The sequence below is a fragment of the Lithobates pipiens genome, unplaced genomic scaffold, assembly GCF_037356315.1.
Source record: "Lithobates pipiens isolate NorthernLeopardFrog02 unplaced genomic scaffold, aLitPip1_a1.2 Scaffold_27, whole genome shotgun sequence".
NCBI classification, from domain to species: domain Eukaryota; kingdom Metazoa; phylum Chordata; class Amphibia; order Anura; family Ranidae; genus Lithobates; species Lithobates pipiens.
The window spans coordinates 41085067-41098108 of NW_027507788.1; the positions used below are offsets into that span (position 1 = coordinate 41085067).

Here is a 13042-nt window from a genome sequence, read left to right on the forward strand (position 1 = left end):
TTTCCAACAACTTTGCCCGACAGTGTGTATGCAACACCCGTTTCGGACAAAATCCGTCGGAAAAAATCAGACGGATTTTGTGGTCGGAATTTCCGACCGTGTGTACAAGGGCTAAGACAATAAAAATATGGCTTAAACTCCACCATGTCCACTCAATGTATCATATGAAAAAATATTTAAACATGTTTGGGAATAATCCAGTGACACTGCAATAATTGCAAATTTATACAACATAATTTAAGTCAAAACTATGTAAAACACAGATAAAATATATGCAAATTAGTAAAAAAACAAAACAAAAAAACACATATTTGCAAATAGTTAAAAGAAAAAAACTGGATGAGGCCTCTACTCTGTATGTATTGGATGTTTCAATATCATAACAGGAACTCACAGTGTCCAGCATTATAAAGGCAATCAAGTATATACAGTATGTATAGGATTATGTGGAAAATATCTTGTCCCTCAGTGTAATGCTGAGTACACCCAATCTGAATATCAGCCGGTTCAGCAGAAACCAGCCGACAATTCGGGCAGTAAGTACAGCTGCCTATCCAACCTCATGACCGGCTTCTTATGAACAGTCTTGCTGGAAAACCAGCAGCCGATCAGCAATCTCAGCCAATGTCTACGAGCACTGATCAGTGTGTTCTGGTGGGGGATGGTAGTCCCCATATCAGAATACATTGGCACAGTGTGTTTGTACAACAATCTCTCAGTAGGTGTTGCAGATTATTAGAGGGGAAGATCCAGCAGACCTTATCAATAGTCTATGCACTATAAGATAGTGCTATATTGAGCCACACAATACCTAAAGACTGAGCAGAGGCCTTATCCAGTTGTTTTTGTAGCTATTGGCGAATATGTGTGTTTTTATACTAATTTTCATACAGTATGTTTCTTCTGTGTTTTATATGATTTGGAATAGAAGTATGTTATATAATTTGTAATTATTACACTGGATTGTCATTGAATTGTCCCCAAACATTTTTTTTTTTAACAGAAACAAATTCCCAAACATGTTTGAGACAGATTTTTATTGATTTGATCTTGCATGATATTGGAAAATACTAGTAACTCCTCCCAGTTTATTATTTGTTTGGAACCATATGATGAAGCATTCAATATTCAACCCAGAGCTAAATTTCAGTAACTCTGGCTGACCAGTTTCCAATGTTCAAAGCAAATATTTATATATTATATATTAGACTATAATTGTTCATATTTGCAAACTTAGGAGGTTAACATATTGAGAGTATGTGATAAGAGTCAGATTTCCTTCACTTTGGCTTAGCTGCCCTAGCTCTACGTCTGCATAGGTTTACTTTGTTACTTGAGGCTTGACTAGACAAGTATCCAAGATTCTGAGTATTCAAGTATCTAAAGTAATATAACTGCTTAGCTTTTTATATGGTTACATAGTTAGTCTGGTTGAAATAAGACACAACTGCAGATAATAAAAAAAAAAAAATAGAAAAAACAAATAATATAATCCTATACCCACAGTCGACCCAGAGGCAGGAAAAAAAACCAGCAAAGCATGAACCAATTTGCTCCTAGCAGGGGAAAAAATTCCTTCTCAATCCCCCAAAAGGCAACCAGATATTCCCTGGATCAACTTTACCTATAGATGTTAGTATCCAGTTATATTATGTGCATTTAGGAAATAATCCAAGCCTTTTTTTAACCACTTTGCCCAGCTGTCATTCTGCTATAGGCCAGGTGGGGAATTTATTATTCTGAGTGGATGTGATATGGCGTCCCTCAGAATAAGCTGCTCATGCGTGCCCCCGGGGGCATGCAGCACGTGTGATCGGTGGTGCGTTGTGTCCCACAGATACAGCGCATCTCTAATCTTGGTATAGAGCCCATGATGTAGGCTCTTTACCATGTGATCAGATGCATACGATCACAGATGATCACAGTGTAAATAGGAAATGCAGGTTATCAGATTGCCTCTGCTCACTCTGACAGAGTGTGAGGAGAGAAAAGACGATAAGAAGCTTTCCTTGGGGGGGGGGGGGTTTCTAAAATGATAATGAATGCAATGATTATCAGTGCAGCCCCATCAATGATGCCTGCCAGTATCCACCAGTGATTCCAATAAGTGCCCATCAGTGATGCCTTTCAGTGCCCATCAGTGATGCCTGGCAGTGCCCATCAATGCCTCCTCATCAGTGCTGCCTATCAGTGCCCATCAATGTTGTCCACCAGTGCACATCAATGCCACCTATCAGTGCCCATCATTGCCGTCTATAAGTGCTCATCAGTGCCCATAACTGCTGCCTATCAGTGCCCATCAGTGCTGCATATCAGTGCCACCTATCAGTACCCATCAGTGCTGCATATTAGTGCCTCCTCATCAGTGCCCGTCAGTACCACCTCATCAGTGCCGCCCTATCAGTTCCCATCAGTGCAGCCTCATCAGCACACATCAGTGAAGGAGAAAAATTACTTATTTACAAAATGTTATAACAGAAACTTTTTTTTCAAATTTTTCTGTCTTTCTTCATTTGTTTAGCAAAAAATTTTTTAAAACCCAGTGGCGATTAAATACCACCAAAAGAAATCTCTACTTGTCTTAAAACAACAATAAAAATGTTGTTTGGGTATAGTATTGCATGACCTGGAGGTGCTTCCCCTTTCTCCCCCTTCTTGTCTCAACACAGAGTTGGCTATACTCTGAGGGTAGCTGCCATCTTCCATCTTTTTCTAAGAAACATATATATGTGCATGTATTCCCTTTCTTACCCACAGAATTTTCTTATGGGCTATACATTATATGGACTTCATTGGTTTTAACCCCCAATTTACCCTTCTGATTCAGACACTATTGTATATTGGTTAACTAAGAACTTACTGTAGCCATTGGATCAGTGCAATAACTAGACTACTAGAGCACTAGTATTTTCAGAAGAAAAGCCTCCAGATTTCCTTTGTTGCAGCTTTCCTTTACTTGATGTTTAAGACTTATGCCCCGTACACACAAGCGGATTTTCCGTCGGAAAAAACTTGGATGGTTTTTCTGACGGAATTCCGCTCAAGCTTGCCTTGCATACATACGGTCACACAAAAGTTCTCGGAACTTTCGACCGTCAAGAACGCGGTGACGTACAACACTAAGACAAGCCGAGAAAATTAAGTTCAATGCTTCCGAGCATGCGTCAAAATTGTTTACGAGCATGCGTAGGAATTTTGCGTGTCGGAATTTGTACAGACCAATGGAATTTACACTAAAATCCATTTGACCCTAAAATTGAGAGCATGCTCTCAATCTTTTGCTGGCCAAAATTCCGCCAGCAAAAGTCCGATGGAGCATGCACACAATCACATTTTCTGACCAAAAGCTCTTATCAGACTTTTGCTGGTGGAAATTTTCCATCGTGTGTACGGGGCATAAGAAATATACAGTTAGGCTAGGTTTACACATTGATTTTATTTTCATTCAACCAATGAGGTGAATGAAAAAAACTCACAGATCCCCACATCCACACAAGTGATGTTAATGCGGGGATCTCTCATACAGTGCTATTGTATTCTGACAGCAGAACCCGCCCCCCCCCCCCCCCCCCAAGTCAGAATACACAGATCAGTGCTTCAGCCATTGGCAGATCGAATGCTGGTTTTGCAGCAAGACCATTTAACAGAATCCGGTCTAACAACCATTGTGTATTGCCAGCATTACAAGCAATACTGCAATGTAGTCACCCGTGTTGTGGGTAAATATCTTACAAGTTTAAACTTCAAAATGTTTAGGCACCCTAAATATCAATTTATGTATTACTACTGTGCAAAATTACATGGCTGAGTCTGTGTTGTCCCAGTTATCAAAGTAAATGCTTAAAAGATATTTACCCTAAAACTAAAAGTTTTTTTTTGTTTTTTTTTTAATTTTATTTTGGATGGTATAGAGAAAGAGGGAAGGGTTTGAACCTGTGCCACGTTTTTTATTGCTGTTTATGTCCCCATTAGGTAGATTCACTCTGTCTCTCCTGGTGATCATTGCCACTAAAACACGATGAGAAATCTGGTGACAACTGTCAAAGAATAAAATTCCATTCACTTTGTTCTCTCGGTTTTTCTCTCACTTCCTGTTCTATCTCCCAGAAGGGTGTGAAGTGAAGGGAAATCTCCCCATCCGGTCATAGACAGAAAAAAACAAACTGACACAGGGTTTAACCCTTTCCTATCCTATCCCACCACATCTAGCAACTAACTGTAAATATACATCATTACTTTGACTTTAAATACTGGGGTTATGGCAGCAGCCAGCTGCCATAACCCCGGTATTTTTTACAGCAGGCTTTCCGATAAAAGTGGTCCCATTGACACATTCGCTGCGGGATCACTTTTATAGGCGGCGGGAGAGGTGACCCCTTCTGCCGCTTCCCGGTGTCTTCCGCATTTACCAACGGCTCCAGTCTGATCTGTGGCTAGGCAGGAAGTCAAGTGAGGGCAAGAAGGGCTCATGGCCTTCGAGGACTGGAGTGACGTCTGACGTCACTTCCGCCTCTCGGGCTTAAAGGATTTTTTTTTTTTGCTTTTAAAGGTAAATGAGAGATCTGGTATGATTAAAAAAAATAAATCAAGGGACAGTGTAAAAATAAAAAATAAAAAGTAAAATACATAAGAAAGAACATGTAAAGTGCCCTATCCCTCCGAGCTTGTGCACAGAAGCGAATGCATACAAAAATCGACGCCTGCATGTGTAAACAGTGTTTACATTTTTACATGTGATTGTAAAGCCTCGTACACAAGGTCTGATTGTTGTCAAAAGGGCGTTTGCAGGATTTTGTCTAGCATACTAACTATCTGCAAATTGTCGTTTGACAAACACAAACGTAGTGACGTACTATGAGGAGAGGCAGTTCATTTCTCAAGCGCCACCCTTTGGGCCCTTTTTGCTAATTTCATGTTAGTAGAAGTTTGGTGAGCGTTAATTCCCGATTTTCAGATCGTACAAAACAAATGACCTTTACAATACAATACGTTTGGCATAACTACATCAGTATCACCAGTATAGCAGCTTCATTATTATCCCATTAAAGAAGATGAGAATTTTGACATTTCATCAATTGCCAAGTCACGAATGTTTATTCTAGATTACCAACGGTAGTTTACAAGACCGAACTCTTCCCAGTCGTTCCTTGATTCCGATCATGCGTGTTTGTACTTTTGACTTTTGTATGACGGATTTCTGTACTGACCATCCGAAAATCAGGCACTGAGTTCACATCCGACATTTTTTTATAGCCTGAATATCCAGCTTTTGTCTGATGAAAAAGTGAAATCGTCTGTCTCAAATGCACCATACTAACGATCCGAAAATCCGCAGACAGCTCGTCTTCAGACTTTCCCCTCTGATTTTTGTACCGTGCGTGTGAGGCCTTAGAGCGAGAACAATAATTTGACCACAAGTCCTTTGTAACTCTAAACAGGTAACCTGTAAACATTTTTAAGGCATTGCCCATGTAGATTTTTTAAGTAACGTAGCTTGTCACAATATCTATTTACTTGGCATAACATCATCACATTATACAAAAAAATTGGGCTAACTGTTTTTTTTATTTTTTATTAATTAAACTGTATTTTTTTATTATTTTATTGCGTTTGAAAGACCCCTGTGCAAATACAGTGTGACATAAAATATTGCAACAACTGCCATTTTATTCTCTAGGGTCTCTGCTAAAAGAAATATATAGTGTTTGGGGGTTCTACATTTTCAAACAAAACAATACCGATTTTTACTTGTAAACAACAAATGGTAGAAAAAGGCTTGGTTGTAAAGGGGTTAATACCACCCTACTACTCCAGGTACACATAAGGGTCACACATGAATGCAGTCCTGTAATCATTATTACATTATTTAATGTATTTTTTTTTTTAATGCAAGCACTGTAACTGAATTTGCCTTAGTATTAGCTTTTTGCAATGTACTAGACAGTCTGCACAGCAGACAGGTGGGGGTTGGGCAGAATGGAGGTAGCAGCACAAGGAGGCAGTCAGGTGTGCTGCAGTGTATGGAGCATGCTCTTATCAGACTGACACAGAAATGAGCTAATCTGTGTGCTCCTTCTATTTTGACAGTTACGGGGTAGGGTCGGAGAGGGCACCTGAAAGTAAAACTGTAGCACAAAAAGTTCTGGTTCCCTACCTTGCTAGAAAAGGCTGTGCTGTATGGCAGAGCTGTATAAATCTCAGGACTGTATGAACAGAAATACAAATCCTTGGCAGGTAAAACTGTTCTCATTAATGTATTTCATATGTATGTTTGCCTTGCGTTGTGGTTTATTAATGTTCTGGGTTAGAACATTTGGCTGATCATGGAAGATCAAGGCTGAAATTGCAAAATTACCACATCAAGAAACGTATTCTTCATTTAAAAAAAAAAAAATTTTCGTGTTTTTTTTTAATTTATTTATTTATTTATTTTTTTAGCATAGTCCATTGAGATTTTGGAAATCCCTTTTCCTTTCCTTTTTAAATGTTGGTATTTAAACCTAATGTCCAACCTAGATGTGTTGGGTTAATTTTTTTTTGCTATAATCTAATGAAATGAGTGTTGCTTTTGAAAAACATCCTGTATATCTTTCTATTCCATATAGTAAATCCTGTTCCAAACAAAATGTTTGAAGTGTGTGTGTGTGTAAAAAAAAAAAAAAAAAAAAAAAAAAAAAATGCGTGTGTGTATGTATGTATGTATGTGTATATATATATATATATATATATATATATATATATATATATATATATATATATATATATATATATATATATATATATATATATATATATAAATTATTTTATTTTGAAGATCACGGTTTACAATTACTTGCAGGCATCATTCATTGAATGAATACATATCAAACCTTGTATTTTTCTGATCAGATCAAAATCTATCATTTAGTTCCTAGTAAATTGATAGACTGCAACTACATAAATACCACCTTTCAAAAGTGACTGCCTCCATCCCTGCGTTCTGACACCAGTGTAAAGTTCAATGTGACATATAACTCGTACTTGCAAAGTTTTAATAAACATACCTTCGCTGATAATGAAAATACCAGAGATAGAATGAATCATTCTATCAAAGCTAAATCCCAATATCCAGTTCTGCCTTTTCTGTTTATTGATCACCTCTGTTCTACTTCTCAAAGGCACGTGAATCCTGAGCGTTTTTCTTACTATTGTTTAGTTTATTTAAAAAAAATAAAAAATAAAAAATAATTATATATATATATATATATATATATATAATCTATGCGATTTTGTTTTCGCATTAAAGTGCATTCATCGGGTGCAACTTCCACATGATATCTATTAAAATGGGAGGTAATTTTCACAGATAAACACCAGGATAATTATCCTTCTTTTCTAAAGAGGTTCAATGAGATTTAACCAGTTGCTTACTGGGCACTTAAACCCCCTTCCTGCCCAGGCCAATTTTTAGCTTTCAGCACCATCACACATAGTTACATAGTAGGTGAGTTTGAAAAAAGACGCAAGTCCATCAAGTCCATCCTATGTGTGTGATTATATGTCAGTATTACATTGTATATCCCTGTATGTTGCGGTCGTTCAGGTGCTTATCTAATAGTTACTTGAAACTATCAATGCCTCTCGCTGAGACCACCGCCTGTGGAAGGGAATTCCACATCCTTGCCGCTCTAAAGCCCCATACACACTATCAGATTTTCTGCTGATTTTTGTGTTCAGATTTACCAAAATCATGTAGTGCAAGGTCCTGCCTGATTGCATACACATTGAAACTCCTAAGGTTTGACCTCCATGCTATATGGTTTTGGTAAATCTGAAGGGAAGAATTAGCAGAACACCTGATAGTGTGTATGGGGCTTTAATCCTCATACACACTATCGGACTTTGTACAAACTTTCCCGTGGATTTTTGTACAAAGGGCGTCGGCTAAGAACTTGTATTGCATAAACCCATGCTGTAGGTTGTATCTATAGTGACCCCCCCTGTTTGATTATAAAATCTATTCTCATTATAAAAATAATTTATGAAACAATTTAATAGAAGATTCTTTTATAAGACATTCTAAAATACCTCTACTGGGAATCTGTATCCTCTAAGCGTAGAACCTCTAATTTGCTTTGTAATAAAACAAAATTTATTTGGTGACATACCTTTATTCTTCTTACTAGTAACAGCTTACATTTGGATACTATGATCCAGATAATTAATACTGTAGATCCCTATATATTCTATATATCATATCTGAAAATCCTATTTTGGGGTGTGTGTGTGTGTGTGTGTGTGTGTGTGTGTGTTTTAATTATTATTTCTTCAGTTGGTGTCCAGGCTAGGTCAAAATTATATCCTACATCCCTGGAGTGTTCAAGAGGGAAAGACATTTCTCAGCTAAGCACAACCTCCTGCCTGCATGCTTGAGCTAAGGGCAGATGAATTCCAGGATGTAGATGCTACACTTCAAATGGTTGTCCGTTGAAAAAAACAAAATTGCTCCATCAGTAAATTTTCCATGTTTTGTCCAGTAAAAGTTTTCAAAGTGATTTCTCTGTAAAATAATGCATGGAGACATGGTTCATGGTTGGGCAAGTTTGCTTTGAATATTGATATAAAAATGAATTGTGTTTTTCAATATGTGGTGCTCAGATACAGTTTAGCTTTTCACTTTCACACAATTTGAATAGCATCACCCTTTACTCTATGATTTTGTATACTTGTTCACATCAGTAAAATGGAAAAATTTTCACCTTTCCATAATTTTACTTTCCTGGTGCATCTTTATGGCAGCATTCAACGGGTTGTGGCTCCTCCCCCGCAACCTGATAGGACTGGTTAACTATAAGTAAAAGTGGGACCCGACTTGCAGCATTCTCTGTAACTCTCACCATTTTGGGTGGGAATCTTTATACTGCAATGAGGATGCACCAGGTAAGGAAAATTACGGAAAGGTGAGTATACAATTTTCAGTTTTCCTGGCACATCATGGCAGCATACAATGGGAACTTCTTCGCCACACAGGAGGGCGTATGAGCATGCTCAGATTGCAGTGCTTCCAGCCAGGGCCATCTTTAATATTGATTAGACCCTGGGCAAGAATTTTCTTGGGCCCCTCCTCATGCAATTTCACTCTCCACCTGCTCTGAGACATACAATAAATAGCAGCTAGACTTAAAATAAGTTTACTGTATCAGATCAGGCAGCGATTGTGATTGGTTGTCATTGGTTACAGCATATCATTACTGCTTAATGCCTGGTTGCTAGAGGTTACAGTACATATTACGGTTCACTGATTAGTTGCTAGAGGTTACAGCAAATGATTTCTGCTTGTTAATTGGTTTCTAGAGATTAATGTGTAGTAATACTGCTCACTGATTGGTTGCTAGAGGTTACAGCACATCATCTCCTCACTGCAGGGGAGCATGATACACATATGAATGCAACCTTTATTTACATACTAATGCCCCCGGCCACAGCTATTTACTTAGTAATGCCACCGCTATTTACATATGAATGCCGGTTATTTACATGTAAACACAGGTTCTGTAGGTGAGTCATCTGTACACAACAATAGGGCAGAGCTGTGCAGCATTAGTACAAGCACTTTACACTGAGATATCGGGACACAGCACGGGACTAAAACTTCAAGGGACACGGGAATTTAAACTGGGATAGTTGGCAAGTATGAGGCAGCTATTTTGGGCCCCACAACAATGACAGGGCCCAGGGCTGCTGCCCCTTTTGCCCTGCCTTAAAGATGGCCCTGCTTCCAGCACCTTCTTGGAAAAGGGCAAGCCAGGAAACTGGCCACATCACTTCCTGTCATCCATGCTCAGAGTCTACTTGCAAAAACAAACAAAAAAACTTGAGAACACAAGTGCATTACCACAAAAGGCCACTGGATGACAGCATGTGAACTAAATATAAAAATGGTTAGGAAAACTATTTTTTATATATATATATATATATATATATATATATATATATATATATATATATATATATATATATATATTAGTTTTCCTAACCATTTTTATATTTAGTTCACATGCTGTCATCCAGTGGCCTTTTGTGGTAATGCACTTGTGTTCTCAAGTTTTTTTTTTTTTTTTTTTTTTTCCCCTTTGTATGTAATGCTCCACCCTTCTTCCTGTGTCATCAATGGAGTAACAAGCCTCATGTAGCAGAGCACATGTATTCTACATTGTAAGCTACAGACAATATCATCTTTTGACCGCACAATACCACAATCTGTTCATCTGTTTGTATCCTGTCATCTGCTGTAATCTGATGTTCAGAATAAAGCATCTATGGATGGAAATCGGTATTGGTGAGTTCAAGCTATCTGATGAGGATTGTCCTCAGTAATTATATCTGCTTATACAGGCAGACATAGAGGTCTCACAAGGGATAGATTGCTTCACAACAATCAGAGTCAAAATATGGGGCATGTCCTCCTAAAATCCAGTAGCTCTTGGATTAGTAGAGCTTGATATTGGAAGCCCAGTAATATCAGTCGGAGGAAATAAAAAGGAAGCTCAAAGTGTAAAACCGCTTGATCAATTTATTGAATAAAAAGTTTGACAGGCACCTGAGCTGCACTTCTGACTACGGAAGTGAGGCGGTTGGCCTCCTCTACAAACCCATGCTGCACACACCAGGTGCCAGGTCAAATCTGCACTGCACAAAGTATCTAAATCTGGGTACACACTATTTTTTTTTTTTTTTTTCGTTCAACCCCACGGGTTAATTGAAAGAAAAATGTTAATGCTGGTCAGAGCCGCTGTACTAACCATGCATAGTTAGTGCAGCGATCTCCCCCCCCCCCACTGAGCTGTTGTGTTCTGAAAGGAGGGCGCCCCTCCACCCCCGTGCAAGAACACTCCTAACGGTGTTCTCTGCCATTTACTGAGAGTGCGGATCGGGAGTCGTCATATGCTAGATTTCAAGCATGCACATCGGACAGAGGCTGGCCGAATGTCGGCTGTTATTTATTTTTTTGATCTGACAGTTGTCTCCCTACATTCGGCTCTTGTGTACAGGGCCCTAAACTTTTTTTTTTATTCAATAAATTGATAGATGAAGCACCAAATTTATGTCTTAAAGAGCACCTGCACTTTTACAGTGGGGAAGGTTTCTATGGGACTTTGATATTTCATTGATATGAATTTGGTTATATTGTTTTATTGTATGCGAAACACACTTCATGGCATGAGTATTTGTTTACCACATTAAGTGTTTATGTGACAAGTGCGGTTTATTATTGATTGGTTAAGTTGTGTTATAAATTTGTGCACATTTTAACTACATCTGTCACCATTTACATTAACGATTTTGAGCGAGCACAATTAGGAGCATAGCCTAGGCGCTGAACCTAATTTTTTTTCTATCATTATTATGGTGATTCGGATACATCTGAATCTTTGAATCATGCAAATTTCGTTCAAATTTTGATTGGTAACTAAACAAATCACACATGAATACTAGAAAATAGTACCCATTGTTCCTGAATATAAGGATAGCCGTATTCAGTAGTCATGGCTGAGGGCAATAAAGCTCCTGAACTGAGAATCTATTACTTGTATAACATACTGGGAATAGGTAAAACTTTATGATCATGAAAATTCACCTACCTGTGCAGCCCCTATGAAAAGAGATTAGGCTTCATTCCAATTGCATTGACTTCTCATATATCTGCTAGCTGTTTCTCTCACTAAAGCAATTATGCTGTTGGATGGGGTCAGTTTGTGGAAATGTGTCAGTCTAGAGCAGGGTTTCCTAAATGTATAAATAATGGCTCCCAAGTGTTGATGGGACTATCTAAGGGGGGCAGTAAAATGACTGGGGGTCAATAGTGGGTTAATAAGTGGTCAAAAATGATAGAAGTTCAATTAGGCTCAGCTACTCTTTTGAGGACTTTGTAGACTTTGTAGACTTTGAGGACTCCATGCCCCTTCCTGGTCCTGAACGTGAGGTGGCTGACAGCAAGACAGGGTTACCCAGCTGTGTCTTTACATTTGGCCTAGTTTTCCAGCATGATTTGCATTGTGTGTCTGACTTCTCACTCTTCCCCCTCATGGGAACGATCTACCTACATGTTCACCCCCTGTACTGTGCATACGCCTTCACTTCCAACTTTTTTGCAGAGCCAGTGAGTATACCCGCCTCACACTCGGCTGGAGAGCCATTGTGTAAATATATAGCAATAGGCATTGTGCCATAGAACTGATTACTATAAATTTTACAAAAAATTCAACATTGTAAGCACCATAATGTACTGTAGTTGAAAAAAACTAAAAAAGCTTCAACTGTATTGTTACTTATTCATTTTAGTACTTTATTGAAATACCTAGATATTATAAATGTTTGGGGGTTGATCACAAATAAGCAATCCAAAACTTCATGAAGGAGTTGGGCTAAAGTGTTTTGGGACCCCTGGTCTAAAGATTTTTGTTTTTTCTGAATATAGGGTCCTTGCACACAGGCACCAGAACCAGGCAGCTGGTGGGGTGTTTTTTATTTTTTTTGTGAGGCAGCAAACGCCTCCACCCCCCCAACTGGGTGTCACGTACCTGGTGATGGAGCCCGGAATGCAGGGAGCGGCCCCTCGTATCCCCTGGCTATTGAACCCCTGGAGATGGGAACAGGTATTTCAACAGTTCAGGGGGCACAAGTGCCTGGCAGGTGGTATAGGTCCAGTTGGTCAGCTGGCACAGAGAACAGGCTGGAACAGTGAACGAAGCTTGACGGTAGAAGGTAAGCACTTGTGCGGGGACTGGCTGGTGGATAGACGTCCCGTAGAGCAGGAACTCAGGTAGGTAGCAGGAACTGCGGTAGTCAGATACAGGCCGGGTCAGCAGGATACGATCAGCGTGGTACAGAAGGATGAGGCAAAAACGTAGTCAAGCAAGCAGGAGTCGTGGGCAGGCAGCAGTCAATCAGAGTCAGAGAACAAGCCGGAAGTCGGGAATCAGATAACAGGTTCAGGTTTACGAATAGCACGGATCACGGACACGCTGTAGACTGGACAGCACGGATGGAAGGGAGCTCGTGA

The 13042-nt window shown here is 39.1% G+C and overlaps 2 protein-coding genes across 3 annotated transcripts in view; one reads left to right on the forward strand and one right to left on the reverse strand.

The window, feature by feature from the left end:
- SMIM35 (small integral membrane protein 35) overlaps window positions 1–13042 on the reverse strand; it is a 75050-nt gene that overhangs the window by 54640 nt on the left and 7368 nt on the right. The window lies entirely within an intron of this gene.
- The window catches only part of LOC143933809 (transmembrane protease serine 4-like), an 81880-nt gene that overhangs the window by 2317 nt on the left and 66521 nt on the right, over window positions 1–13042 (forward strand). Inside the window, exon 1 of one of the 2 annotated variants that reach the window (XM_077456865.1) lies at window positions 6135–6234. The exons of the other annotated variant lie outside the window; for it this stretch is intronic. Coding sequence (XP_077312991.1) covers window positions 6178–6234 — 57 coding nt within the window. The 5' untranslated portion in view covers window positions 6135–6177. Of the gene's footprint in view, window positions 1–6134; window positions 6235–13042 lie in introns of those variants that run through there. 2 annotated transcript variants of the gene reach the window in all.